Below are 25,062 nucleotides of genomic sequence, written 5' to 3'. Positions count from 1 at the left end.
AGCATCACATTCTATGGGTGACACTGTAGGAGCCAGGGTCAAAAAATATATAACAGGAAACATCACGGAAAAGGCCAATGTAGAACATAGAGGTTCTAGTGCTCAAGCTTACGAAGTGTTAAACAAAAATTATGGGAGGCCATTGTTTTGGACTGAGCTTTTGCACTAGGCCGCAACAGAATAGACCAAACCAAATCGAATCCCTCCTGCTAAATGCCACATAATCAAACTTGAGATACATCCCACAACAGACCAGGTTTTCCTGAAAACAGGAGATTTCAGTTTACCTGAGTCAGAATAAGGAAGTCCCCTCTGCTTTAACCCTTACCAAAAAAGTAACCCAAAGTAGCCTGATGTTCAGCAATCAGCTCTTCTTCCATTGCTCTATTTCCTTGTTCCCCTCTTCTAAAACCTACTCTTTTGCCATTGCCCAGTGAAAGCTCTCATTCTATTCTGTGGAATGGAGGCTACCCCAATTCATGAATCTCAAAAGCCAATTCAATCTATAATTAAATTTGTTGTAATTTTGTCTTTTGCCATAAAATAGTTTTGAAAGTTACCAATCCATAGGGCACTATTGTTACTTTAAGAAAATACATTCATAGAACGGGGGAGGAGATATTTTGCAACATCAAAATACTTACTTAAGATTGCTTGAAAAGGCCAGGCTCGGTGGCTCACGTCTGTAATCCCAGCACTTTGGGAGGCCGAGGCGGGTGGATCACGAGGTCAGGAGATCGAGACCATCCTGGCTAACACGGTGAAACCCCGTCTCTACTAAAAAATACAAAAAAATAGCCAGGCGTACTGGCGGGCTCCTGTAGTCCCAGCTACTCCGGAGGCTGAGGCAGGAGAAAGGCATGAACCCGGGAGGCGGAGCTTGCAGTGAGCCGAGATCGCGCCACAGCACTCCAGCCTGGGCCACAGAGCGAGACTCCGTCTCAAAAAAAAAAAAAAAACGAAAAAAAACATTGCTTGAAAAATAACTTTTGAAATTCCAGTATACAGAACTTTCCTACAGGCTCATCTTAGTGAGTAAATGCACACACCTGCACAATATTTACAGAGAAGCCTGTGCCTTCCCTGAGACAACTTACCCCATTTCTAAGTTGCCATTGCTGGGTCTACCTTGAAACTACTCTTGCTTCCCTAAGCCAAAAAAGAAATAAAAAAGGCATATTTTAATGAACTGGAAGAGCAAATGCAGTCTCCAAAAATGGCTAACTTCAATCCTGCAGTTATTAAGAAAGGAAAATCTGGCTTCAAACACTATTGTCTGCAGGCAGGGTTTGCAATTGGCCAGGACCAAGGACAGTGTTTAAAGATGACTCAGTTGTATGGCCTGGGGAGAGCGGGAGTGGTGAAGGGAGACCAGCCAGTGGTCCTTCTAACTGAAAAGGATGCTAGGTCAATTTTTTATTACCTCGAGTCTGTGAAGGCTCAGACCTGCTGAAACCTAGGAGGGGATGTCCAGTGTAAGAAAATCTGAGACCCCAGGAAATGCACTTTCAAATTATCTGAATGGGAGGTGGGTAAGACTCAACTTCCCCCTTTCCTACAACCTCCCCCACCCCCGTGGGGCTTCAGGCTAGGATTTCGGCAGAGAAATCCCTCTCTTTCCAATGCTTTAGGGTCCAACTGGGGACCTAGCCGTGTGACCTTCGCCATGCCCCGGAATCCCTTTGGGACGTCCCCGAGGCCCTCCCTGTCCGGGGCTCAGCAGGCGTCCGCCCGTGTCCCAGCCCCCGAGCGCTCAGGATCGCCTTGGAGACGCATCCGCCGCCCACTGCGCATCTCTGGCCAGTTAGCTCGGAAACCCTCCGAGCCGCACAGGGCCGCCGCCCCGGCCCCTCCCGCTCCAGCTGTCCCACCCCAGCCCGCAGCGCCACGCCCACCGGGGGTCAGGGGCCTGCCGGGGCTGCCCTCCTCCGCCTCGCCTGCGCCTGCCGGCGGCTCGCTCCCCGGAACCCTGGGTCCTTTCCCCTGCCGCCGCAAGCCCCCCCACCCGCCGTCCTTCCCCGGCACCGCCCGCCGGGGTCGCCTCTGCAGCCGCCAGCGCCCGCCGCCGCGCGCTGATTGGCTGGCGGGGCCGACGGCGGCGCTGAGTGGCCGGGCGGATTCGCTGGGTCAGGGCTGCAGAGGCGCCTGGCGCACCCGCGGGAGCGGAGCCGTGGCGCGCTCGCCCCGGACGCCGGCCGCCCCTCCGCTCGCCCTACTGAGCGAGCGGCCCGGGGCGCCGAGGGGTCCGCGCCGCTCGGGGCGCACCGCCCTGGCCGCCATGTGCTCCCAGCTCTGGTTCCTGACGGACCGGCGCATCCGCGAGGACTACCCGCAGGTGCAGATCCTGCGCGCCCTCCGGCAGCGCTGCTCCGAGCAGGACGTGCGCTTCCGGGCGGTGCTTATGGACCAGATCGCCGTCACCATCGTCGGCGGCCACCTCGGTGAGCGAGGCGGGTCCCGGGAGGGCAGGGAGGCGCGCCGGGGTCCACGAGAGCCGGTCGGGTGGGCGCGCTCGCCGGGCCTCCCGCTGCAGAATCTCCTTCGGGCCCGCACACTAGCCGCATTCCCGCTGCGAGACCTCTCGGGGTTGGAGAAAGCCGCTAACCTTCATAGCTTCTTTAACCACCGCCACCTGCCCCGAGGCCAAGATTCGAGAACGCGATTTAATTTACGTAGGGGACTTCATTTTGTGAGAAACCCAAATTCACCTGAAGCCACCCAGGTGTCCGAGGAAAATCAGGCTGTTAAACCACTCATTTGCAAATCCTGCTCGCATCGATACCTTGACAGTTTAGACTCTGAGGTTTCTAGAAATCCACACCAGATTTACGAAATTACTATTAAGATGACTGTTTTAAAAAAGTTTTTTGGGAGTGTGTGAGCATCAGTAATGTGCACCACATAGAATATTATTTCCAAACTAGAAGGCCACATATGGGGGAAATCTGAGAAAGATTGGAGTCACTTCTCGAGTGTAAAGTGGGAGTGTAGACCTTTGATGGGTTTAACTCATCCTTCTCCCTAGCAGCGTTGAATTCTGATTCCAGAAGAGCCGGGATTTCAGGTTCAGACAGTTCTGGCCTCACTGATCACTCCACTGCTGTGTTCAGGAGACTTTTGTGGGTAAGACATGGTTGTCATCTGTGGGTTTGACCTCAAAAGGTTAATTATTTTTTCGTATATCCTTAATACAGGCGTCTCTGATTTAGGAATCCCTGACGCAGAAAACCCTCTGGCTTGCTGTTTGAGTGTCTCTGGGGCTCCACTGGAGGCATCCAACCATTTCAGGGAGTCCAGGACTCAAAAGCATTTGCGCCCAGTTCAGGGTGCATCTTGGGATACTGTTCGCATTATTTCAACAATTATTAATGGTTAAATAAGCTCGTAATCTGTTACTTTGCTTTGGCAGGGGAAGGAATTTCAAATTCGGAAAGACTACTTACAAGTGAGATTTTGAATATGACCTGTTTCTGAGTGGAATATATCTGTTATAGATTTTTCATCTCCAAGTTTATCGAAGTCCCTCATACTTAATATCAGATTGTATATCCTGTTGGAGAAATATACCATAAACATTAGGTACCTTACATTTAATCTACAACAATGTCTATCAGATGCAACCGGTACCCTCTCTCTATCCTTGATTTATTAAAACTGTCACAGTTAATGTAGAACTAGATTTCTGAACAGGGAATCTGCAGATATGAATTCCTATTACAGCTTTACAGTTAACAAGTATCTTGGCTTTGCTTTGGGCAAACCACTTTTGTCTTTGAATCTCAGGATTCTTATTTATAGAAACTAGGGGTTAAGGTTCCTCTCACTTTATGTGTTTCAGTAGCATATTTAAATTGTATAATCTGTTGTATTTCACCGACCTAGATTAAGTAGTTAACATGTACATCTTTCTACCCAGGATGAACTTTTTGCTTATTTATTTTACAGTTTGTAAAGATGTCTCTTTTTTGAGTTAAGTAGCCAAATTCCACATCACATTTAGGTTGTAGAACCGTCACAAATTCTGTAAGAGCAAGAAAATGCTCTGTATCTAAAACCTCATTTTAAAGAATCAGTCCTAAAAAAAGATAAAATTAAATGCTAGTGCTACAGGAAACACTCAAACCCTTTTGTTTAGTGTCTTAAATGTTAATAGAATTCATGTGTGAAAATACCTTAATCTATTCACAAACCAGGAGTTCGTTTTTTTTGTTTTTTTTGAGACAGAGTTTTGGGTCTTGTTGCCCAGTCTGGAATGCAATGGCACCATCTTGGCTCATGCAGCCTCCACCTCCCAGGTTCAAGCAATTCTCCTGTCTCAGCCTCCTGAGTAACTGGGATTACAGGCATGTGCCACTACATTTTTTTAAAATTTTTATTTATTTATTTATTTATTTAGTAGAGACAGAGTTTCACCATGTTGGTCAGGCTGGTCTCAAACTCCTGACCTGAGGTGATCCATCCGCCTCGACCTCCTAAAGTGCTGGGATTATAGGCGTGAGCCACTGCGTCCGGCCTGTTCTTTTTAACTACAGGAAAATGTACACAGCTATTTGCCTGGTCGATGGAGAAATTGAAGACAGGTATTTTTTGATGCAGTTTTAATTTCTGTTAATTCTGAGGTAGCCTACACAAATCACAAAACGTAGAACAAAACGATTAGATCACCAATTCTGCTGTCCAAAGATTTGTTATGGAAGTAGATTAATTAAAGCACAAGTGAGTCCCATGAGAATGACCTTGTTGGCTTTGTTCAGTGCTATAATAGTGGCCAGAATAGTGCCTTGCACATAGTAGGCTCTCAATACATATTTTTTTAAATGAATCAGGGTATGATCTCTGGTTCCCAGTTTCTTCCGTAGTCAGACTATAGAAAACACTTGGTAATTTGCTGAGCCAAAGTATTTCTCGAAAAAAAATTCCAGAATTCAACTTGCTTTGAAATACAGAAATATGTAGTTATGATGATATTGATATTATTTACCATTTGAGAACTACAGAATGTAAGAGCTGGGAAGGATCTTCAGATCATCCATTCTAATTCCTTCATTTTACAAAGAAGAACCTGAGGCTCTAAAAGGTGAAGTGACTTCCTCAATGCCATCCAGCTAGTTAACAGCAAACTTAAAGTTAAAAAACCTGGTTTTCTAATTTCTAGCCCAGTGATATGGAATAAGCTTCCTTTAGGATGTCTGCAGCCTATAGTACCTTTCTCAGTAGATGTGGAATTTAACTGAATTGAGTTATATTGAGGCTAGACAGTGACTTTGCAATGTAATTTTATAATTTAGGAAATTCAGGTATCACCTTTACAAAGCCTTTGTGCCTTCACTGCTTTCCATTGCTTCTTTATGTTAGTGTAGGAATATGATTATGGAGTTGATTGGGGCAGGTATGGGCAGTGCCTCAGCCTATTGCTTAAATTCATTCCTGAGCTTTTCTCCCTGGAGGCTAGTGGGAGCCCAAATCCAGGGCTTAGAGTTTCAGGTTATATCTGGAAGTAGGATTCAGACAAGAGATTACAAGTTTTGATGATTATTATTTTTAATCTAGTAATCTGAGTGGGAGACAGTGGGGAGAGGAAAATGATCTTTAGGTGACTGAAGCAATCCTGTAGAAAACAGCCTCCCTTCACTTTTTGCTGGGTGTAGCATTATGTGAAAATCATACCCATCTCCGTTTCCTTTTTAGAAACTGCAAGTTCTTCATTCGTTTCATAAGTACGTACTAAATATTCTCAACCCTAGGGATAAAGTGATGAATGTGACACCAGAACGCACATAATAATAATGGTCATAGCCATATATATATGTGTGTGTGTGTATATATATATATACATGTATATATATGTGTGTATATATGTATATATGTGTGTATATATACGTATAGATGTGTGTATATATATACGTATATATGTGTATATACGTATATATATGTGTATATATATACGTATATATGTGTGTATATATATACGTATATATGTGTGTATACGTATATATATATATATATAGTGTTTATTCTGTGCTGGGCATAGGTTTAGCTTCTTTTTACCTATTAGCTCTTCTAAATGCCAATAAGGATATATGGGAATATAGCACTGGCTGAGAGTTAGGACCAATACTCAGTAATTCTGGTCTAAACACTTTGTCTCCTCTCTTCCACTTTATCCCTTGCATCAATCTACACTGATTTCACCATGCCTCTGTGTGACTCCAGACCTTGCACTAAAATTCCCTCTGCCTCAGATGCCCACTGTTCCCTCCCACATGGTTCACCTTTTTTCATCCTTCAAATCCAGCACAAGTCACTTATCTCTAAAAAGGCTTGCTTGAGCTCCTTTCTCTGTCCTCAAGTAGTCCCTCTCTTCCATCTGCTGCCAAATAGCTTTGTCCATGCCTTTTAAAATAGCACTCATCATATTTTGCTATAATTTGTCTATTTATACAGTTTATATCCCCCCTCCCTCTGAAGAACCAGGATTCCTCAAATGTGTGCTTCAAAACTGGAACACAGTAGGCCTTCTGTTAATGTTTGTTGGATGACTGAATGAAATGTCTTAAAAGCTAATTTGAAGTATGTGAGACTTTTACTGCAATGAGCGAAGGAGCTTCTGTGTGGGGGAGATCATGAGGGGATGTGTAAATGAGGACAGATTCACTACGAAGAATTAAGTTCTTTGCCCACCCACAGGTCTGTATGATTAATTGGCTCAAGAAACAAGTATAGTCACAAACTCAGGGACAGATACCCACCAAGACATATAAATGAGTCTGACCTGGAAATGAGGTTGTGTTACTGTTTGTCTCTTAGGAGCAGGATGATTCAGCATTCCTTCCCTTACATTTAGAGCTAAAACGTTGGTAGCTAAATGGCAAATTCTAGGTCAGATTCTTTAAATCAAAGTGTTCTTGGATCCTTTTACAAGGGCTGAGAGTGGGGTGGATGTTTAGTTTATGTTTCTAACAGGAGTTTTTATGGATACCCCATGAACTATGTTAGGAAGAGTTTTAGAACCAGTGGATGAGATCCTTCATGGATCTCAAAGCCCTACTCCTAGATTTCCTTTTTCTTTCTTTCTCTTTCTTTCTTTTCTTTTTTTTCTTTCTTTCTTTCCTTCTTTCTTTCTTTCCTTTCTTCCGTTCTTCCTTTCTTTCCTTCTTTCTTTCTTTCTTTCTTTCTTTCTTTCTTTCTTTCTTTCTTTCTTTCTTTCTTTCTTTTCTTTTCTTTTCTTTTCTTTCTTTCTTTCTTTTTGAGATGGAGTCTCACTCTGTCACCCAGGCTGGAGTGCAGTGGTGTGATCTCGGCTCACTGCAACCTCTGCCTCCCGGGTTCGTGCAGTTCTCCTGCCTCACCCTCCCGAGTATCTGGGACTACAGGCATGTGCCACCATACCGGGCTAATGTTTTGTATTTTTAGTAGAGATGGGGTTTCACCATGTTGGCCAGGCTGGTCTCAAACTCCTGACCTCAGGTGATCTGCCCACCTCGGCCTCCGAAAGTGCTGGTATTACGGGCGTGAGCCACCGAGCCTGGCCCCTACTCCTAGATTTCTGAGCCACCTGTTGCAGCTAGCAGAACACTTCCACCAAATTTGTTGGGCCTGCTTGGTGGAAGGGAGTACAGCCATCATTCAGCGATGTTTGTGTCATCTCCACCCATCCACACCTCACCTCCTTGCCACTACCCTCACTAGCAGGGAGGACACTGCATCTGCATATGTCAGTGTTAGCCTCACCTCATTCCAGCCACTTCCCTGGCCACTTTACCCATTCTCCCGAGAAACAATTATAATTTGGATTATAATTGTTTTTTGGTTATAATTGGGTTTATATTGTTTTAACACAAACCTACAACATGTTCTGAAAAATTTTTTTATAGAGACCCTGTCTCTATAAAAATAAAAAATTAGGGGGGATGCTGTGGCAGGCGCTTGTAATCCCAGCACTTTGGGAGGCCAAGGCAGGTGGATCACTTGAGGTCAGGAGTTCAAGATCAGCCTGGCCAACATGGTGAAACCCCATCTCTACTAAAAAAAAAATACAAAAATTACCCAGGCTTGGTGGCATGCACCTGTAAATCCAGCTACTCGGGAGGCTGAGGTGGGAGAATCACTTGAACCTGGGAAGTGGAGGTTGCAGTGAGCTGAGATTACGCCACTGCCCTCTACCCTGGGCGACACAGTGAGACTCCATCTCAAATAAATAAATAAATAAATAAATATTAGCCAGGCATGGTGGAATGCACCTGTAATCTCAGCTACTCAGGAGGCTGAGGCAGGAGAATCACTTGAACCTGGGAGGCGGAGGTTGCAGTGAGCTGAGATTACGTCACTGCCCTCTACCCTGGGTGACACAGTGAGACTCCATCTCAAATAAATAAATAAATAAATATTAGCCAGGCATGCTGGAATGCACCTGTAATCTCAGCTAGTCAGGAGGCTGAGGCAGGAGAATCACTTGAACCTGGGAGGCAGAGGTTGCAGTGAGCCGAGATTGAGCCACTGCCCTCCAGCCTGGGTGACACAGTGAGACTGTTTTTTTATTTGTTCCAAAAAATAAAAAATAAAAAATAGCCAGTCATGGTGGAATGCACCTGTAGTCTCAGCTACTTGGGAGGCTGAGGCAGGAGGATCCTGTGATAGTGCCACTGCTCTCCAGCCTGGGCAATAGAGCGAGACCCTGTTTGAAAAAAAAAAATGTAACTCCAGATTCCACTATGAGAAAGTGATAAATTTAGATTACTTTGTGTTGAGGAACTAACAGGAATACTGATTCTGCATTCCTATAACTCTGTTGTTAATACTTTAGTATACTTTATATGTCTTAATCTTTGCAACAATCCTATACATTCATTTATTTCATTTAATAAATATTTATTGAGTGCCCACTCTGTGCCAGGCATTGTGCTAGGCAGTAGAGATAAAATGGAGAGTGGGAACAGAGGCAGGCTTCACGCTCATTATTATGATTTTATTCATTTTTTTAAATCCTGTCAACAGATATCTATTGATGGCCTAGTGTGTATAAAGTACTGTTTCTAGGCACCAGAATAAAGTAGGCAGAAATCTGTGCCTCTCAAGTAGATTACATTCTAGATGGGGAAAATAGGATGTAAACAAGGTAAATAAAAAGTATAGTATATTGGTGAAAAGAGCTAAGCAAGAAAAAAGGAAAAGAAAAGAGAATGTTTCTGGAGGTAAGAGAGTGGATTGCAATTTTAGATGGGGTGGCCAGAGTGGTCCTCACCCAGAAGATGATAATCCGTGTAAAGATCTGAAGGAGGTAAGGACGCAAGCCATTTAGATATCTGGAGGTAGAGTAGTTTAGGCAACAGGGAATAGCAAGGGGACCAGCATGGCACAGCAGAGTGAGCCAAGGGATGAGTATTAGGAGAGGAGGTCAGAGAGGGGAGTGGGGGAAGAAGCAGATACATAGGGCCTGGTGGGTCACTGAGGGACTTTTGCTTTTACTCTGGATGAGCTGGGAATCCACTGAAGGATTTTGTTTGTTTGTTTGAGATGGAGTCTTGCCTGTTGTCCAGGCTGGAGTACGGCGGTGCGATCTCAGCTCACTACAACCTCTGCCTCCTGAGTTCCAGCGATTCTCCTGCCTCAGCCTCTCCAGTAGCTTGGATTACAAGCACACACCACCACACCCAGCTAATTTTTGTATTTTTGGTAAAGACAGGGTTTTGCCACATTGTTCAGGCTGGTCTTGAACTGCTGGCCTCAAGTGATTCACCTATCTCGGCCTCCCAAAGTGCTGGGATTACAGGCATGAGCCACTGTGCCTGGCCCACTGAAAGCTTGTGTTTTGTTTTGTTTTTTTTTTTTTTTTTGAGATAGAATCTTGCTCTGTCGCCCAGGTTGGAGTGCAGTGGCACGATCTCAGCTCACTGCAACTTCTGCCTCCCAGGTTCAAGCAGTTCTCTGCCGCAGCCTCCCAGGTAGCTGGGATTACAGGCACATGCCACCATACTGGCTGATTTTTGTATTTTTAGTAGAGATGGGGTTTCACCATCTTGGCCAGGCTAGTCTTGAACTCCTGACCTCGTGATCCGCCCACCTTGGCCTCCCAAAGTGCTGGGATTACAGGCGTGAGCTACTGTGCCTGGCCTCCACTGAAAGCTTTTGACCAGAGAAATGATATGATCTGCCTAATGGGTCACGGAGTCATTCTGGCTACCATGTTGAGAATAGACTAGAGGCACCAAGGGCAGAAGTAGGGAGGTTGCTTAGGAGGTTATTGCTACAATTCAAGTGAAACGAGATTGTTGGGCTAGAATGATTTCAAGGGAGAAGGTGAAAATTGACTGGGTTTGGGCATATTTTGAAGACAAAGTGGTCAGGATTTGACTACTGGATCAGATATTGGGTGTTCAGGAAAGACTAGTCAAGGAGGACTCCAAAGTTTTTGGCCTGAGCAGCTGGAAGAATAAAATATGTTATTTGCTGATATGGAAAGGAAGACAGGTATAAGTTTGGGCAGGTGATGAATATCAGAACTCAGTATGAGTTGCACATTAAACATCCAAGGGGATATGTCAGGTAGCCATTTATGGAAAGATTGGGATTCAGGAGAAAGGCTTGGCCTGGAGATATCAAAGTAGGAGCACCTTTACACACCTATCAAGGGAGTGACTATAGATAGAGAAGGATTCAGAGATTGAGCTCCAGTGCTTAGTGGGCAGAGTGAGTAGGAGAAACTAGCAAAGAATCCTGAGTAAAAGAAAAATGAAACCCAGGAGAGTGGGCGTCCTGTAAGCTAAGTGGAGAAAGTTGTTTAAGAAGGAAGATGTGATCAGATCATGTCAAATGTTGCTGGTAGGCCAGGCACAGTGACTCTTGCCTGTAATCCCAGCACTTTGGGAGGCCGAGGTGGGTGAATCACTTGAGGTCAGGAGTTCGAGACCAGCCTGGCCAACATGGTGAAATCCCGTCTCTACTAAAAAAAAAAATTTAGCCGGGCGTGGTGGTGCGCGCCCATAATCCCAGCTACTCTGGAGGCTGAGGTGGGAGAATCGCTAGAACCTGGGAGGCAAAGGTTACAGTGAGCAGAGATCGTGCCACTGCACTCAAGCCTGGGTGACAGCGAGACTCCATCTCAAAAAAAAAAAAAATGTTCTGGTAGATGAAGTTGGATGAAGAATGATAATTGATTTGGCAATGTGCGTGTAGCATTAGCAACCCCAATAAGAGCAGTTTCAGGTAAGTGGTAGAAAAGAGTGAATATAAACAGTCTAAGAGTTTTGTTGTAAAGGGAAGGTGAAAAACAGGATGATAGCCCAAAGGCTATCAGGATTGAGACAGAATTGAGAGGATTTTCTTTTCCTTTTTTTTTTTTTTTTTTTTGAGACGGAGTATCGCTCAGTCATCCAGGCTGGAATGCAGTGGTGTGATCTCAGCTCGCCGCAACCTCTGCCTCCTGGGTTCAAGCGATTCTCCTGCCTCAGCCTCCTGAGTAGCTGGGACTACAGGCACATGCCACCACACTTGGCTATTTTCTGTATTTCTAGTAGAGATGGGGTTTTACCATGCTAGCCAGGCTGGTCTCAAACTTCAGAACTCAAGTGATTTGCCGGCCTCAGCCTCCCAAAGTGCTGGGATTACAGGCGTGAGCCACTGTGCCCAGCTGAGAGGCTTTTCATAAAGAAGGGGTAAATAATGGTACGTTTGTATGCTGTTGTGAATGATCTAATACAGCGGGAGAAATTGGTGATGTAGGAGAGACAGGCAAATGGCAGGAGCAGTGCTTTAAGTGGCTGAGAAGGGCTGAGATCTACTGCGTATTTGGAGGGGTTGGTCTAAGCTAGGAGTAAGGACAATTCAGCTGTTACAAGAGCAGAGAAGGTAATCTATATGTCACAGGTGCAGGTGGGTGGGTAGATGTGATAGTGGGAACTTACAGAGAAGGTCTTTTCTGATTGCTTCAGTTTTTCACATTGAAATAGGAAGAATGAGAAGATGGGACAAAGTAATAAAAGTGTAAGATAAGAAGAGAAAGTGTGAAATAGTGTTGAGGTTGATTGAAGGGACTAGGGACATATAATGATTGCCAGACATTAAGGGTGCCCTTGAGACAAGTCAGCAGGTTTGTGTATTTTCCCTAGGTACGTTTCATTACAAAGGAGGGACATAAAGGGTTGGATTGGTCTGGCCAGAGTTGTGGTTTACATAAACAATAAGTGGGTGCAAGGATTTGAGGGTATATGCAGGAAGTGATCATGGTGCTTGACTGTGGAGTTTGAATAGGATAAGAAGGGAAGTCGAGGATATGAACGGAGGGACAGTGAAAAGATGGTGGTACCCGTGGATGGTAGCTTCTTGTGGGGTCAATGCATAGCTGGGTCAAGGTATAGTACTAGAAGAAGCAAGCTGGAAAGATAGGAGGAGTGGTTGGAGATTAGAATAAGGATGCTTGCACAAAGTCTAGAATGTAACCAGGAGTGGTAGCTGAGGTGGGATGGTGGAGAAGATCTTTGGAGAAAAGGAGGTCAAGACATTGAGAGTCCTTGGCATTGAAAGGATTCTTCATAGGGACATGGAAATCACCAATATTTCTGACAGCATAAGAGTAAGGAGCTAAAGCTTCAAGAACAGAGGGAGTGACCTGGGCTCTGTAGACGACTTGCACAAGAAGGGGTGATGTGTTGTGTGGCCTGATGAGATTCAGGCTGGATATTTTAGGGAGGAGAGAAGGCAGAATGGTCTTCTAATTGCAATCAGGAGCGAGGAGGATATCTAGGCCCAGTAATCTGTGGCGAGAGGGGAGAAAACAGCCACAACTTAGAGAGCTGTTGGGGAAGCGGTGTCATTGGTGAGAGACAGGGTGCAGCTTGACTCAGAAAAAGAAGGAAAGTGAAGGGAAGGCACACGGAAAAGGTTGAGGATAAGGGAATTTTCTGTCCATTGAGTTTCAGAGGGCAGAGTGGAGATGGGAAGAGGTGGAGGGTGGAATGAGAAAAGGCAGTGTCAGAGCCATATGGGGTATAGAGTCCAGGGAAATGATGTGGCCTCAGAGACTGAGACTTGGATGACTGATATGAACAGAGGAGAAGGACTTGCTGAGCTTTGTCTTCATAGCTGCAGAAAGATCATGTTGTGAGATGGCGAGGGAGATGAGGGAGGAAGGTTTGCCAGGTTCTGGGGCCCTTCCATTTTATAGAAGAGGAGACAGACCCAAAGCGATTTTTGTGTCTTGCCAAGCTAAATGAGAGCAGCTAAATAAATCAGGTCTCTGACTTGAAGGCCAATACTGTATCCACTTTGCCAAATTCCCTTTCATCTCGTGTTGTTTCAACTTCTTGAAGGGCCTTTCCAAGGAGTTACTTTAGCCTTGAGACATTCTTGAACTCAGTGCCTATAAGATGCAATGTCTTACTATTGATTTGTTTGAGAGGTAGAGATTATGAATTTATTAGTTTTCCACATTTCTTCAGAGTTTAGAGGCACGAGGTGTCAACATTTCCTTTCTGAAACTTTCCTTGATTTTTCTCTCTCCCCAGGCAGAGATAATCATCCTAACTGCTCCCTCCTCCTTTGCTCTCCCTGGACCCTGATGTAGGTCTGTTGGAGCACTTAGCACATTGTGTTACAGTCAGTCTCCTCTCCCTCCCCCTGCTCAACAAGACCCAGGTGCTCTACACAGAACATTAACAGCATTAATAACAACTGTGTGTTGTCTCGCTTCTTAAATTCCAGGGATATTGTTTGTTTTACTCACACCTGTCAACTCCCATGCCCAGCCCTTAAGAAGACAGTGCTTGTTCCTTCCCTGTCAGTCCCTTTGGCTTTTACCATTTGATTGCACCAGGGCCCGGCTTCTGACTACCAGCACCTGCACCTGTTAGAGGGCTTTGTCTGGTACAGGATCCCATGTTGCCCACACATGTATGGCAAGCCAGAAGGGTCAGAAAATTAACACCATGCCACTGGAGCAGCCTTAGCCAAAAACTGAGTTGATGTATAAACACTTGAAATTGGCTGGGCATAGTGGCTCATACCCTGAGAGGTAGACATTATGAGTTTATGAAATCCCAGCACTTTGGGAGGCTGAGGCAGACAGATCACCTGAGCTCAGAAGTTCGACACCAGCCTGGGCAATATGGTGAAAACCCGTCTCTACAAAAAATACAAAAATTAGCCAGGCATGGTGGCTCGTGCCTGTAGTCCCAGCTACTCAGGAAGCTGAGGCAGGAGAATCACTTGAGCCCGGGAGGCAGGGGTTGCAGTGAGCCGAGATCGCGCCATTGCACTCCAGCCTGGGTGACAGAGCAAGACCCTGTCTCAAAACAAAAACTTGAAATTGTCAACTCCCTGGCCTCTCAGGTGGAATAACTGAAGTGCATGTACTAAGCCATTTCCTAGAGTTCCTCAGCAGGATTCAGCTCTGATTGCTGAGAGGTGGTAACTCCCTTGATAAAGTATGTTTTGTTTGCCTCATTCCCTTCTCTATGCCCCTCCCAACATTTCCTGAAATTACTATCCAGATAGACTACTTGCACTTAAATCCTTGTGTGAGTGAGCTTCTACAGAAACCAAACTAACACTAGGCTTGGCCCAAAGTAGGTGCTAAATAAATATTCCCTGAATGAATATGTGAAACAATCAATGTGTTTCAGGAGTGAAAAAAATGAATATTTAAGTTGTGTATCTTTCTCTGTGAGGAGACTATAATCTCCTGGTAGGCAGAAACCATCTAGTTCAACTTTGTATTCCTGCTTAGTAGTGTGTCTGAGTCATACCAACCAGTTCAATAAATGTTGAATTGAATTAAATCACCTCAAAATCACAGTTGGTGGAAAGAGAAGATGGCCACATAAATGTCTGTGGGTTTTAGTGAGGTGGAGGTGAGCTTTCTTTGGGCATTGTCACAAAGAACTTTAAAAGGGAAGGAGAGGGGTGTGGCATCTACTTGTTAAAAATAAAAATAACTGTTTTACGAGAAAATGCTGTGGGTGGAGTAGGAAGAAATAAGGGGAAAGGTGGAAACTGATGGAGGTGTGCCAAGTCATGTTTGGATGACACATCTTCCTCACAACACAAGATAATCTGAAGTGCTAAGTGGATTATCCACTTTTATTTATTTATTTATTTTTGAGACAAAGTCTCACTCTTGTCCCCCAGGGCCGGAGTGCAGTGGCGGGATCTCGGCTCACTGCAACCTCTGCCTCCCGGGTTCAAGCAATTCTCCTGCCTCAGCCTCCTGAGTAGCTGGGATTACAGGCGCCTGCCACCACGCCCAACTAATTTTTGTATTTTAAGTGGAGACAGGGTTTTACCATGTTGGTCAGCCTGGTCTCGATCTCCTGACCTCAGGTGATCTGCCTGCCTCGGCCTTCTGAAGTGCTGGGATTACAGGCGTGAGCCAGTATGCCTGGCATATTCACGTTATTTATATAGTTGATTCCTTTCTGGTAACTTTCAGAGTTTCACTGCCAGCCACTGTTACATGATCCTGCTCAAATATAATGGTTCTAAAAGCTACCATAAGTGAGGTCCTTGTTTGCTGTCATGCTTTAGTATCCTGCTGTTTTCTTAATTTTTCTGCTTGTTTTGTACATGAAGGTTTTTTCTGGCATACCAGACATCCGTTTGGTGTTGAAGCTTTCTTTAGTGAATCCAAGGATGCACATGTGTGCACACATATGTGAGTGACATGCATGCACAGGTTGGAGGGTGATGACTCATTATGTATCGGCTTTGTGTAAATGCAAAGACATTTATAGTCAAATCAATTCCAAGGATCTGCATTATAAGACACCTTTACTTTAAACGAGATAATGTGTGAAAGTTCTTAGCAAATAACCTAAAACGCAATAGAGGCTCAATAAAAATCTTGTCCGAATTCAAATCTGAACTACAAGACCTTTTATTATCCATGCCTCTGCTTCCCTCTGTTGTTATGATGATTGAGAATGGTTAAGTTTTAGAACTCTGCTTTCCAATAAAGATTTATTTCTGAAGCTATTTCTCTTTATCATAAAGTGTATTTCTTCGCTATTGCACATACAAATGCGTAAGTCTAGTTATGAAGATTTTTTTTTTTTTTTGAGACGGAGTTTCGCTCTTGTTGCCCAGGCTGGAGTGCAATGACGCGATCTCAGCTCACTGCAGCCTCTGCCTCCTGGGTTCAAGTGATTCTTCTGCCTCAGCCTCCCAAGCAGCTGGGATTACAGGCATGCACACCACCACGCCCAGCTAATTTTTGTATTTTTAGTAGAGACGGGGTTTCACCATGTTGGCCAGACTGGTCTTAAACTCCTGACCTCTGGTGATCCACCCGCCTTGGCCTCCCAAGGTGCTGGGATTACAGGCGAGAGCCACTGTGCCCCACCTAGTTATGTAGAATTTAACCCAGTATATGGGTTAGAAAAAACAGACTCTGTTCTTTGGGAAAAGTTATCCTGGTTTTCTATCTTGTTTTTAATACATTAAAATATTTTCAAATATAAATAGAGAATTCAAAAGGAAATCAGAACACAATTACCCATAAAAGTAGATTATTCTTTTTTAGAACATAGAGAAAATATTGTTTTGGTTTCAAAAAATTGGTTTTAACTGGGTTGGCAGTTGGTCACTGTCCTAACTTGTTTGAGGTTTGATCTTTTTTCCACTAATATTTCATTGACCTATTTGGGGACGGAGTGGTTGTTTTAGTTTTTTTTTTTTTTAAGGGGTTTGAGGCTAAACATAATCTCAAGCCCAACCCATGAGTCTGGGAGACCCCAAAATATTCCAGAAACAATTCAGCTGCCTCTCCCTCTCCCCAAGTTAGGGTGATACCCAAGAGCACTAGGGTACTTAATCACATGAAATCTCTTCTTGGAGGGCATGAGCCTCTGATTGTTGAGGGCTTTCCTTCTGTTGACTGGCAACCAAGCAGAGCCCTGTCCTTCCTGATATCCTGCATCAGCTCTTCGTTCCCTTGACTTGAGGTCCGTAGATTGCAGTGGAAATGTTAACGATCCTGGGAGAGGTGATACATTAAGCTCCATCCTGTATTAAGTTTATTAGGTCCTTTCCTTAGAGGAGATTACTTAAGTGGTTAAAGGTCTCAAAATTTACAGACAGGTTTGCCGAGGGCCAGCCTTAAACCCAAATTGTCCTTGGCCATGGCTGTGTATAACTGTTGCTCCCACTGAAGCCACATGAGCAGCTGCTTCTTGTCTACTACTACTAGAAATATGATGGCAGTGGCAATGGGAAAGAGCAGGAGGCATGTGAAGTTGCTCATGGCAAGAATGTCAGAGCTAGCGCTGGGGGCGGTGGCTCACGCCTGTAATCCCAGCACTTTGGGAGGCTGAGGCGGGCGGATCACCTGAGGTCAAGAGACCAGCCTGGCCAACATGATGAAACCCTCTCTACTAAAAATGCAAAAAAAATTAGCCAGGCATGGTGGCAGGCACCTGTAATCCCAGCTACTTGGGAGGCTGAGGCAGGAGAATCACTTGAACCTGAGAGGTGGAGGTTGCAGTGAGCTGAGAACACGCAATTGCACTCCAGCCTGGGCAACAAGAGTGAAACTCCATCTCAAAAAAAAAAAAAAAAAGAATGTCAGAGCTGTGTCAATGGGCAAAGATTGTGATTAGTTTTGCAACTGCGTCCCTAAACCTGTCATGTCCCTCTCTGCACAGGCCTGGATAGCCAGTATGCACAAGACCTGTCTAACTGCTTAGTAGAGCCTTTTGGGCTATACTTTAACCCATTCCATTCTTCATTTATTAAAGGCTTCAGTTGGAATGAGCCAGGCCCAAAGATTTACCTTTGGAGAAGAGAGATGAAGTCCTGGTAAGACTTCCTAGGTCTATGTGAATCTGCTCGTTGAGGCTGAGTTGTCTCTGTCCACTTGTGGTTGGTATTTCCAGAAATGATTGAATTCTTTTCTTCCCATTTAGAAGTTTAACTGTTTGTCTGTGGTCTCATGTTGGGATTTGAAAGCCAGACGTTTTTGCTGCTTCTCGTTCCTCTAGGTCATGTTTCTGTTGTAAAGCTGTTTTTCTTGTGAGGTGGTAAAAATCTCCATAAATTGTCCTACTTTGCTTAGTAGAATGTCTGTGTAGTAATAATGCCAGTGCCTTACATATGTATAGTATTTTATAGTTTTCAAAGCATTTTCACATATATTATCTCACTGTGTAATGTTGTCCTGGGTGTTCTGTATTTACTATCTTAAGCAACTTGAATATTTTTCTTTTTTCTCCAACCACTTTTGAGGCTACTACACATGGTTTACTTTTACCTTTCGCATTATTTCCCCCAAGGGCTGTAAGTGTCAAAGGAATTTTTCAAAGAACAGTAAAAGCATCTGTAAGTGATATTGTTTTCTGATGGCAAAGTGAAGATAACTTGGATGCTGTTTATAACCCTGAGAATTAGGTTCCAGTTCCTTGGATTCACATGATCAGCGGAAGTACAAAAAACAGTTTATTGTAATGATTGTTCCTACCCCTACCCTTTTTAATCAGTGAAATATCTCCTAGAGTGGGGGAAAGTGTGCAATTCAGAGCCATGTAGTAGTTTTGTGGGTGTTTTGTTTTTCATCTTTGTGCCTAGAGCTTTTATATTGATATTATTCATCACCTGGTGGAGAAATTGTAACTTCATTAGCACCCTTTTCCCCCTAGAATTATGTGGTTATGCAGTATAATATCACTTACAAAATAGAAGGTGCTTTGGGTTAAAGCCTGTAAAATATCTCTGTAGATTGTGTTTTAAAGGTTTTTTTTGCCTGTGCACAGTGGCTTATGCCTGTAATCGCAGCACTTTGGGAGGCCAAGGCAGGAGGATCACTTGAGACCAGGAGTTTGAGACCAGCCTAGGCAACATAGCAAGACTACATCTCCCCAAAATTTTTTTTAAAATTGGCCAGGCATGGTGGTGCACACTTGTAGTCCCAACTACTTGGAAAGCTGAGGTGGGAGGATCGCTTGAGCCTAGGAGTTAGAGGTTGTGGTGATCTGTGATCACACCACTGTACTCCATCCTGAGCGATAGCAAGATCCTGTGTCTAAAAAATAAAATAAAATGATACAATATATTCTTTAGAGCATTTTAGAGATTCCTTCAAGGTTAATTAGAGCAGACCAAGTATAATTCCTTGAACTAGCTTCTCATTGCCCTACTCATGCCATATCCTGTCTGCATCATTCCATCACCAGATTCTGGGTGCACCATGGAGACCTAGGTAATGACATAGAGTAATACCAGCCATAGGATGTCAGGACTGAGAGGGACCAAGCAAGTTGCTGTGAACCCCTCTTACCCTTGCATGCTCTCTTCTACCATCCTTGAGTAATGAGCCTTGGCCCTTACATCCTAAGGGAGTGGAAAAGTATCCATTTTGTTGAGTCCAAATCCATCTCCCTATAGCATCTATTCAATTCAACAAACACTGAGTGCCTACCGTGCAGCAGGCACTATTCTAGGTGCTGAGGATACATCAGTGAACAGACAGACAAAATAATGCTCTTATGGATATCTCTGTCTCCTGGAGTTTTAGAAGACAAGCCAAATAATTCTTCTGCACTGAAGCCCTTCAGAAACTTGAAGACTGTGCTCCTGTTCCTCTGAGTCTTCACTTCAAGTTAATATTCATACTTAACCCAGTGGAATACAGCATCACGTCATCTTGCAAAGTGGATTGGTTGTCTTTGGATGCATTCTAGTTTTCTTTGATATTGAATTGAACTGATTTTTAGTAGACTGATTTTTCAGAAAGTTTTTTGTTGTAAAGGTAATAAGTACTTGGAGAAATTTTGGAAAATACAGACAAGTATAAAATATAAAGAAGACATTACCTGTAATTCCATTACCCACTGTTAAAATGTTGGTATATTTCCTTCTAGCTGTTCCCAACTTGTATCTGTTTATATAGCGGAGATCATAATGCATTATTTATCATTTTATATCCTGTTTTTTCACTTAACATTGACATTTGTGCATTATGTTGATAAAATCATTTAAATGGTTGCATAGCTCGGTGCAGTGGCTCACGCCTGTAATCCTAACACAGGAAGGCTGAGGCGAGTGAACTGCTTGAGCTCAGGAGTGTGAGATCAGCCTGGGCAACATGGCGAAACCCCATCTCTACAAAAAACACAAAAATTACCTGGGCGTGGTGGTGCACGCCTGTAGTTCCAGCTACTGGGGAGTCGGAAGTGGGAGGATTACTTGAGCCTGGGAGGCAGAGGTCGCAGTGAGCCAAGATGACGCCACTGCACTCTAACCTGGGTGACAGAGTAAGACCCTGTCTTTAATAAAAAAATAAAAATAAAAAAGGGCTATATAATGTTCCAATCAGATATAAAAGAGTGGTAGGGATTCCTAAAGTGGGCAAAACTATTTCCTTTTCATTAAGCCTTCCACCTCCTAAGCCACTACACTTTGAGTCATACTTGTCCTATGGGAAGGAAGGTGACTGTATATCTCCTATGGATTCTTTTAACCTAGATTATTCTTGATATGCTTTCTTTCTGGTCATTCCTTTGTGTTTCCTCATGATCATGCTCTGCCTGTTTGTTTGGCGTATAGGGTTGCCTATAGAGTTTCCTTGTACACCAGGATGTCCAGGGGGCCAATTTTGAGGCTCTGTTCCTACTAGGTTCAGTCTTGAAGAGTCTGTTGGAACCATTTCTTCTGGTGCACTAAACGATAGCAGGCACAGCACTCACTGTTGTCCTTGAATTGCAGGCCTCCAGCTAAACCAGAAGGCCCTCACCACCTTCCCGGATGTGGTGCTTGTACGGGTACCCACACCCTCAGTGCAGTCAGACAGTGACATCACTGTCCTGCGACACCTGGAGAAGCTGGGCTGCCGGTTGGTCAATCGCCCACAGAGCATCTTAAATTGCATCAACAAATTCTGGACGTTCCAAGAACTGGCTGGACATGGGGTCCCCATGCCAGACACCTTCTCCTATGGTGAGTCAGCTTGAAATAGCTTCCCAAATCATGTGCATCTCTGTTTTCTTTCCCTAGAAACCCTCTAGTATCTTTGTTGCTTTTGAATGTGAGTCTGTTGATTCAACATCTTGGCCTATCTGAAATCTTTATCCTGGCCTTTCTATCTGAAAATGCCTTGGCGTCTTCCCTTCTGTAAGTTATTCATTAAATACATATCTGGTACACACTGTGTGCCAGGCAGCATGCTAGGCACTGGGTTACAGCATTAAGCAAGAGGCTACTGCCCTCAAGGCATTCCCAGTTCATCAGAGGCAGAGGGCAAGTGAACAGGCAATTTCAGAGCAATGTGAAACATGCTATGATAAGAATAAGTGCAGAGCGGTGCAGGAGTATGTAGGAGAGCTCCCCAGTGCAGTTTAGACATTGAGGAAGTCTTCCTAAAAGAGCTAACATAGAGCTAAGCTGAAGTTATCTAGCTAAGCAAAGGGAGATGGTGGAAGGGGGGTAATGTAACGAGAGAGCAGAATATAGAAAGACCCAGAGGGGAGAGACACCCTGACCTGTTGGTGGTATTCTGAGTAGTTTGTAGAATGTTAAGAGAGATATAGCTGAAATATAAGGCTGGGAAGATAAGAGGGCACTATATACAGCAGGTGAAGGAGATGAGGGTTAATCCTGAGACTAACAGGAAGTTATGGAAGAGCTTTAATCAGGGAGGTGACCTGATAAGAGTTACAGTTCAGATGATCACTTTGGCTATACTGTGGAGAAGGAATTGGACAGGGGCAAAGTAGCGACAGGACAAGTAGTGGTCGGTTTTTAAAATAATCCAAGTGAGCAACGATGGTCTAAACTAACAGTGGGAATGAAGATGTGTGAACAGATTCAGGAATTGTGAAGTTTGTAGAAATAATAGGACATGATGATTGATCTATATGAAGAGTTTGGAGAGAAATCAAGAGTGACTGGTTTCTGATTTGAGCAACCAGATGTGAAAGCAAACATTTGCTAAGACTAGAAATGTGGGAGGAAAGAAGCTGATTTGTGGGTAGGGGGTGAAGGATTATAGGGGAGAGGTGATTTCAGTTTGGGACATGATCTGTTTGAGGTGTCTGTAGTACATGCAAGTAAAAATATTTAGTAGGCAGCAGATAAATGAATCTGGAGCTTCTGAAAGAAGTGCAGACTAGGGAAGTGGAGCTGGAAACCTTCATTATGTGAGGTGAAGTCCCAGGAATGGATGAGAGTACTCAGGGACAGTATGTAGGAAGAAGGCTGATCCGTTCACCTAAAATGGTTAAAATGGTATATTTTATGTATATTTTAACACCAACATTTTTTTAAAAGAGGGAATCATTTCGGGCAGTGGTCCCCAAGCTTTTTGGCACCAGGGACCAGTTTCATGGAAGACGATTTTTCCACAGATGGGAGTGGGGTGGGGGAGGATGGTTTCAGGACGAAACTGTTCCACCTCAGATCATCAGGCATTAGTTAGATTCTTATAAGGGGTGCACAACCCAGATCCCCCTGCATGTGCAGTTCATAATAGGGTTCGAGCTCCTATGAGAATCTGATGCCGCTGCTGATCTGACAGGAAGTGGAGCTCAGGTAGTAATGCTTGCTCACCTGCTGCTCACCTCCTGATGTGCCGCCCGGTTCCTAACAGGCCACAGTCTGTTATTAGGGTTGGGGACTCCTGCTTTAGGGAATGGGTACAGGAAAAGGAATCTATAAAAGAAACTAATCACTTGAGCCCAGGAGTTCAAAGCTGCTTTGAACTATGATCATGCCATTGCCAGCCCGGATGACAGAATGAGACTCCATGTCTGAAAAAAAAAAGGAAGGAGGGAGGGAGGGCAGGCAACTTGAGAGGTGAGAAGAGAAAAAAGAGAGATCAGAGAAGCCAGTGGAGAGAGTATTCCAAGATGGATGGTATAATCAAAAGTATTGTGTGATTCCAAAAGGACAAGTAACATAATGCGACTTGTCAACATTGATGTGTGTGTTGGGTTCAGCAAAAGGGAGTTTAATGAATACAGCTTCAGTTTAGTGCTGGAGAGAGGGAGAAGGAAATAAATGGGAAGTTAGGAAATGGAAACTGGCTTTCTATAACTCTTTCAGTGGCTCAATGGTAGGGATACAAAGTTATAGTTAAGGGATGATGCAGGGTCAAAGAATAGGGACTCTTATTTGCTTAAGATGGAAGATAATTGAGCATGTTTAAAATGCCCATGAAATTAGGAATTGGGAGGTTGAAGATATAGCAGAGAGGGTGCAAAATCCCTGGGGAGTTGAGAAAGGGCGTCTAAAGCACAGTGGGCCAGGGATGGATTAGGAAGACCTCTCTTACTGCATCGAAAAGAAAGGAAGAAAGGATGGCTAGAGAGAACATAAGCTTATCAGCGGGATGGCGGGAAGCTGGGAGTTCCCTTCTTACAAAACATCCTCTTCATGAAGATGCCCCTAATTACCTTCACGGCCTCATTTTCTTTTTCAAAAATCATTAGCACTCTTATGAACTAGACAGGTCTTGTTAGTATTCTAGAGTATTTTACTTTGCCTGTGGTAGGCAGAATAATGCCACTCCCCCACCCTGAGATACCCAAGTCCTAATCCCTAGCACCTGTGATTATGTTAGTTTATGTGGCAAAAGGGAATTAAGGCAGCAGATGGAGTTGGTTGCTAAGCAGACGACCTTAAGATACAGAAATTATTCTGAATTACCCAAGAGGGCCCAATGTTGTATGTGTCCTTAAAAGTGGAACAGGAAACCAGAAGAGAGAGTCAGAGGGAGAGGTGACCGAGGAGGAAGATCATTGTGTTGCCATGTGAGGACTCTACCTGCTGTTGCTGGCTTTGGACATTTGGACATGGAAGAGGGCCATTAGCCAAGGAATGTGGGTAGCCTCTAGAACCTGAAAAATGCAAGGAAATAGATTTTCCTCTACAGCCACCAGAAAGGAATCCACCTGGCTAACTTTTTTTTTTTTTTTTTTTTTTTTGAGACAGGGTTCTGCTCTGTTGCCCAGGGTGTACTGCAGTGGCATGATTGTGGCTCACTGCAGCCTCGACCTCCTGGGCTCAACTGATCCTCTCACCTTAGCCTCCCAAGTAGCTGGGACCACAGACGTGCACCACCACACCCAGCTAATTTTTGTATTTTTTGTAGAGATGGGGTTTCACTACATTGCCCAGGCTGGTCTCAAACTCCTGAGCTCAGGCAGTCCGCCCACCTCGGCCCTCACGAAGTGCTGGGATTCCAGGCATGAGCCACCACACCTGGTCTTGGCTAACATTTTTTTTTAGCCCAGTGAGACCTGTGTTGGACTTCTAACTACAGAACTGTATGACAATAGATTTGTGTTGTTTGAACCACCAAGTTGTAATTTGTTACAGCAACAAGAGAAAACTAGTGCCCCACTGTACCTACAAAACACATCTATTTAGCACATTTTTGAGAACTAGGAAGTAAACAAAAAGAACCTCTAAGCAGCCCAAATATGTGTCACAAACTCCAACAAGCATTGAACCTCCCTCTTTTACTTAATGAATGGGAAAGCCCTCCAGACTTATCTGGAACCTAGTTTCCCCTGTGCTAGAAAAATCTTCTCACAAGTTGTATTGTCCTCTCTAAGCCCACAGCAAAGAGAAGCAGGAAAAGAGGCTTATTTCTGCTCTATACTGACAGCAGTGAGAAATATTAGTTGACATCTGACAGCAAGGAATGTGACAAACCACTAAAAAACCAGGTTCCCAAACTAGAAAGTACACTAGTTTGGTGCCATTGAATAGAGGGCAGATGTAGTCCCTTGGGGCATTACGGTGCAGTTGTTAATGTTCATGACATGGACTCTAAGTTATCAAGAAAAGATTATGTTTGATATAGTATATATAAGAACCCAGGTTCATAAAACCATTTAGAAAGATTTTCATGCACATCATTATTCATATTTTTTTAAATTAAGGCTTATAGGAGTATGGTGGAGCCAGTTCAGGCTTTAGAGTCATACCTTAATTTTGGGTGAGACAAATCCCCAGGCTTGGTTTCTTTGAGTGTTGGTTTTCTATTGCTCCATAACAAAATTCTAAAAACTGAGCAGCTTCAAATGATACCCATTGATTACCTCGTAGTTTCTGTAGATCAGAAGTCTCACAGCATAGCTG

General features: G+C 44.1%; 1 protein-coding gene across 1 annotated transcript in view; it reads left to right on the top strand.

The window, feature by feature from the left end:
* Positions 1 to 2,109: 2,109 nt before the first annotated feature.
* The window catches only part of RIMKLA (ribosomal modification protein rimK like family member A), a 37,449-nt gene continuing 14,496 nt past the window's right edge, over positions 2,110 to 25,062 (top strand). Inside the window, exons 1-2 of the mRNA XM_004025570.5 lie at positions 2,110 to 2,441; positions 20,686 to 20,916. Coding sequence (XP_004025619.1) covers positions 2,279 to 2,441; positions 20,686 to 20,916 — 394 coding nt within the window. The 5' untranslated portion in view covers positions 2,110 to 2,278. The remainder of the gene's footprint in view (positions 2,442 to 20,685; positions 20,917 to 25,062) is intronic.

The sequence above is a fragment of the Gorilla gorilla genome, chromosome 1, assembly GCF_029281585.2.
Source record: "Gorilla gorilla gorilla isolate KB3781 chromosome 1, NHGRI_mGorGor1-v2.1_pri, whole genome shotgun sequence".
Lineage (NCBI taxonomy): Eukaryota > Metazoa > Chordata > Mammalia > Primates > Hominidae > Gorilla > Gorilla gorilla.
Note: the sequence above shows the minus strand (reverse complement) of the source record. Positions and strands in the feature narration are given on the sequence as shown.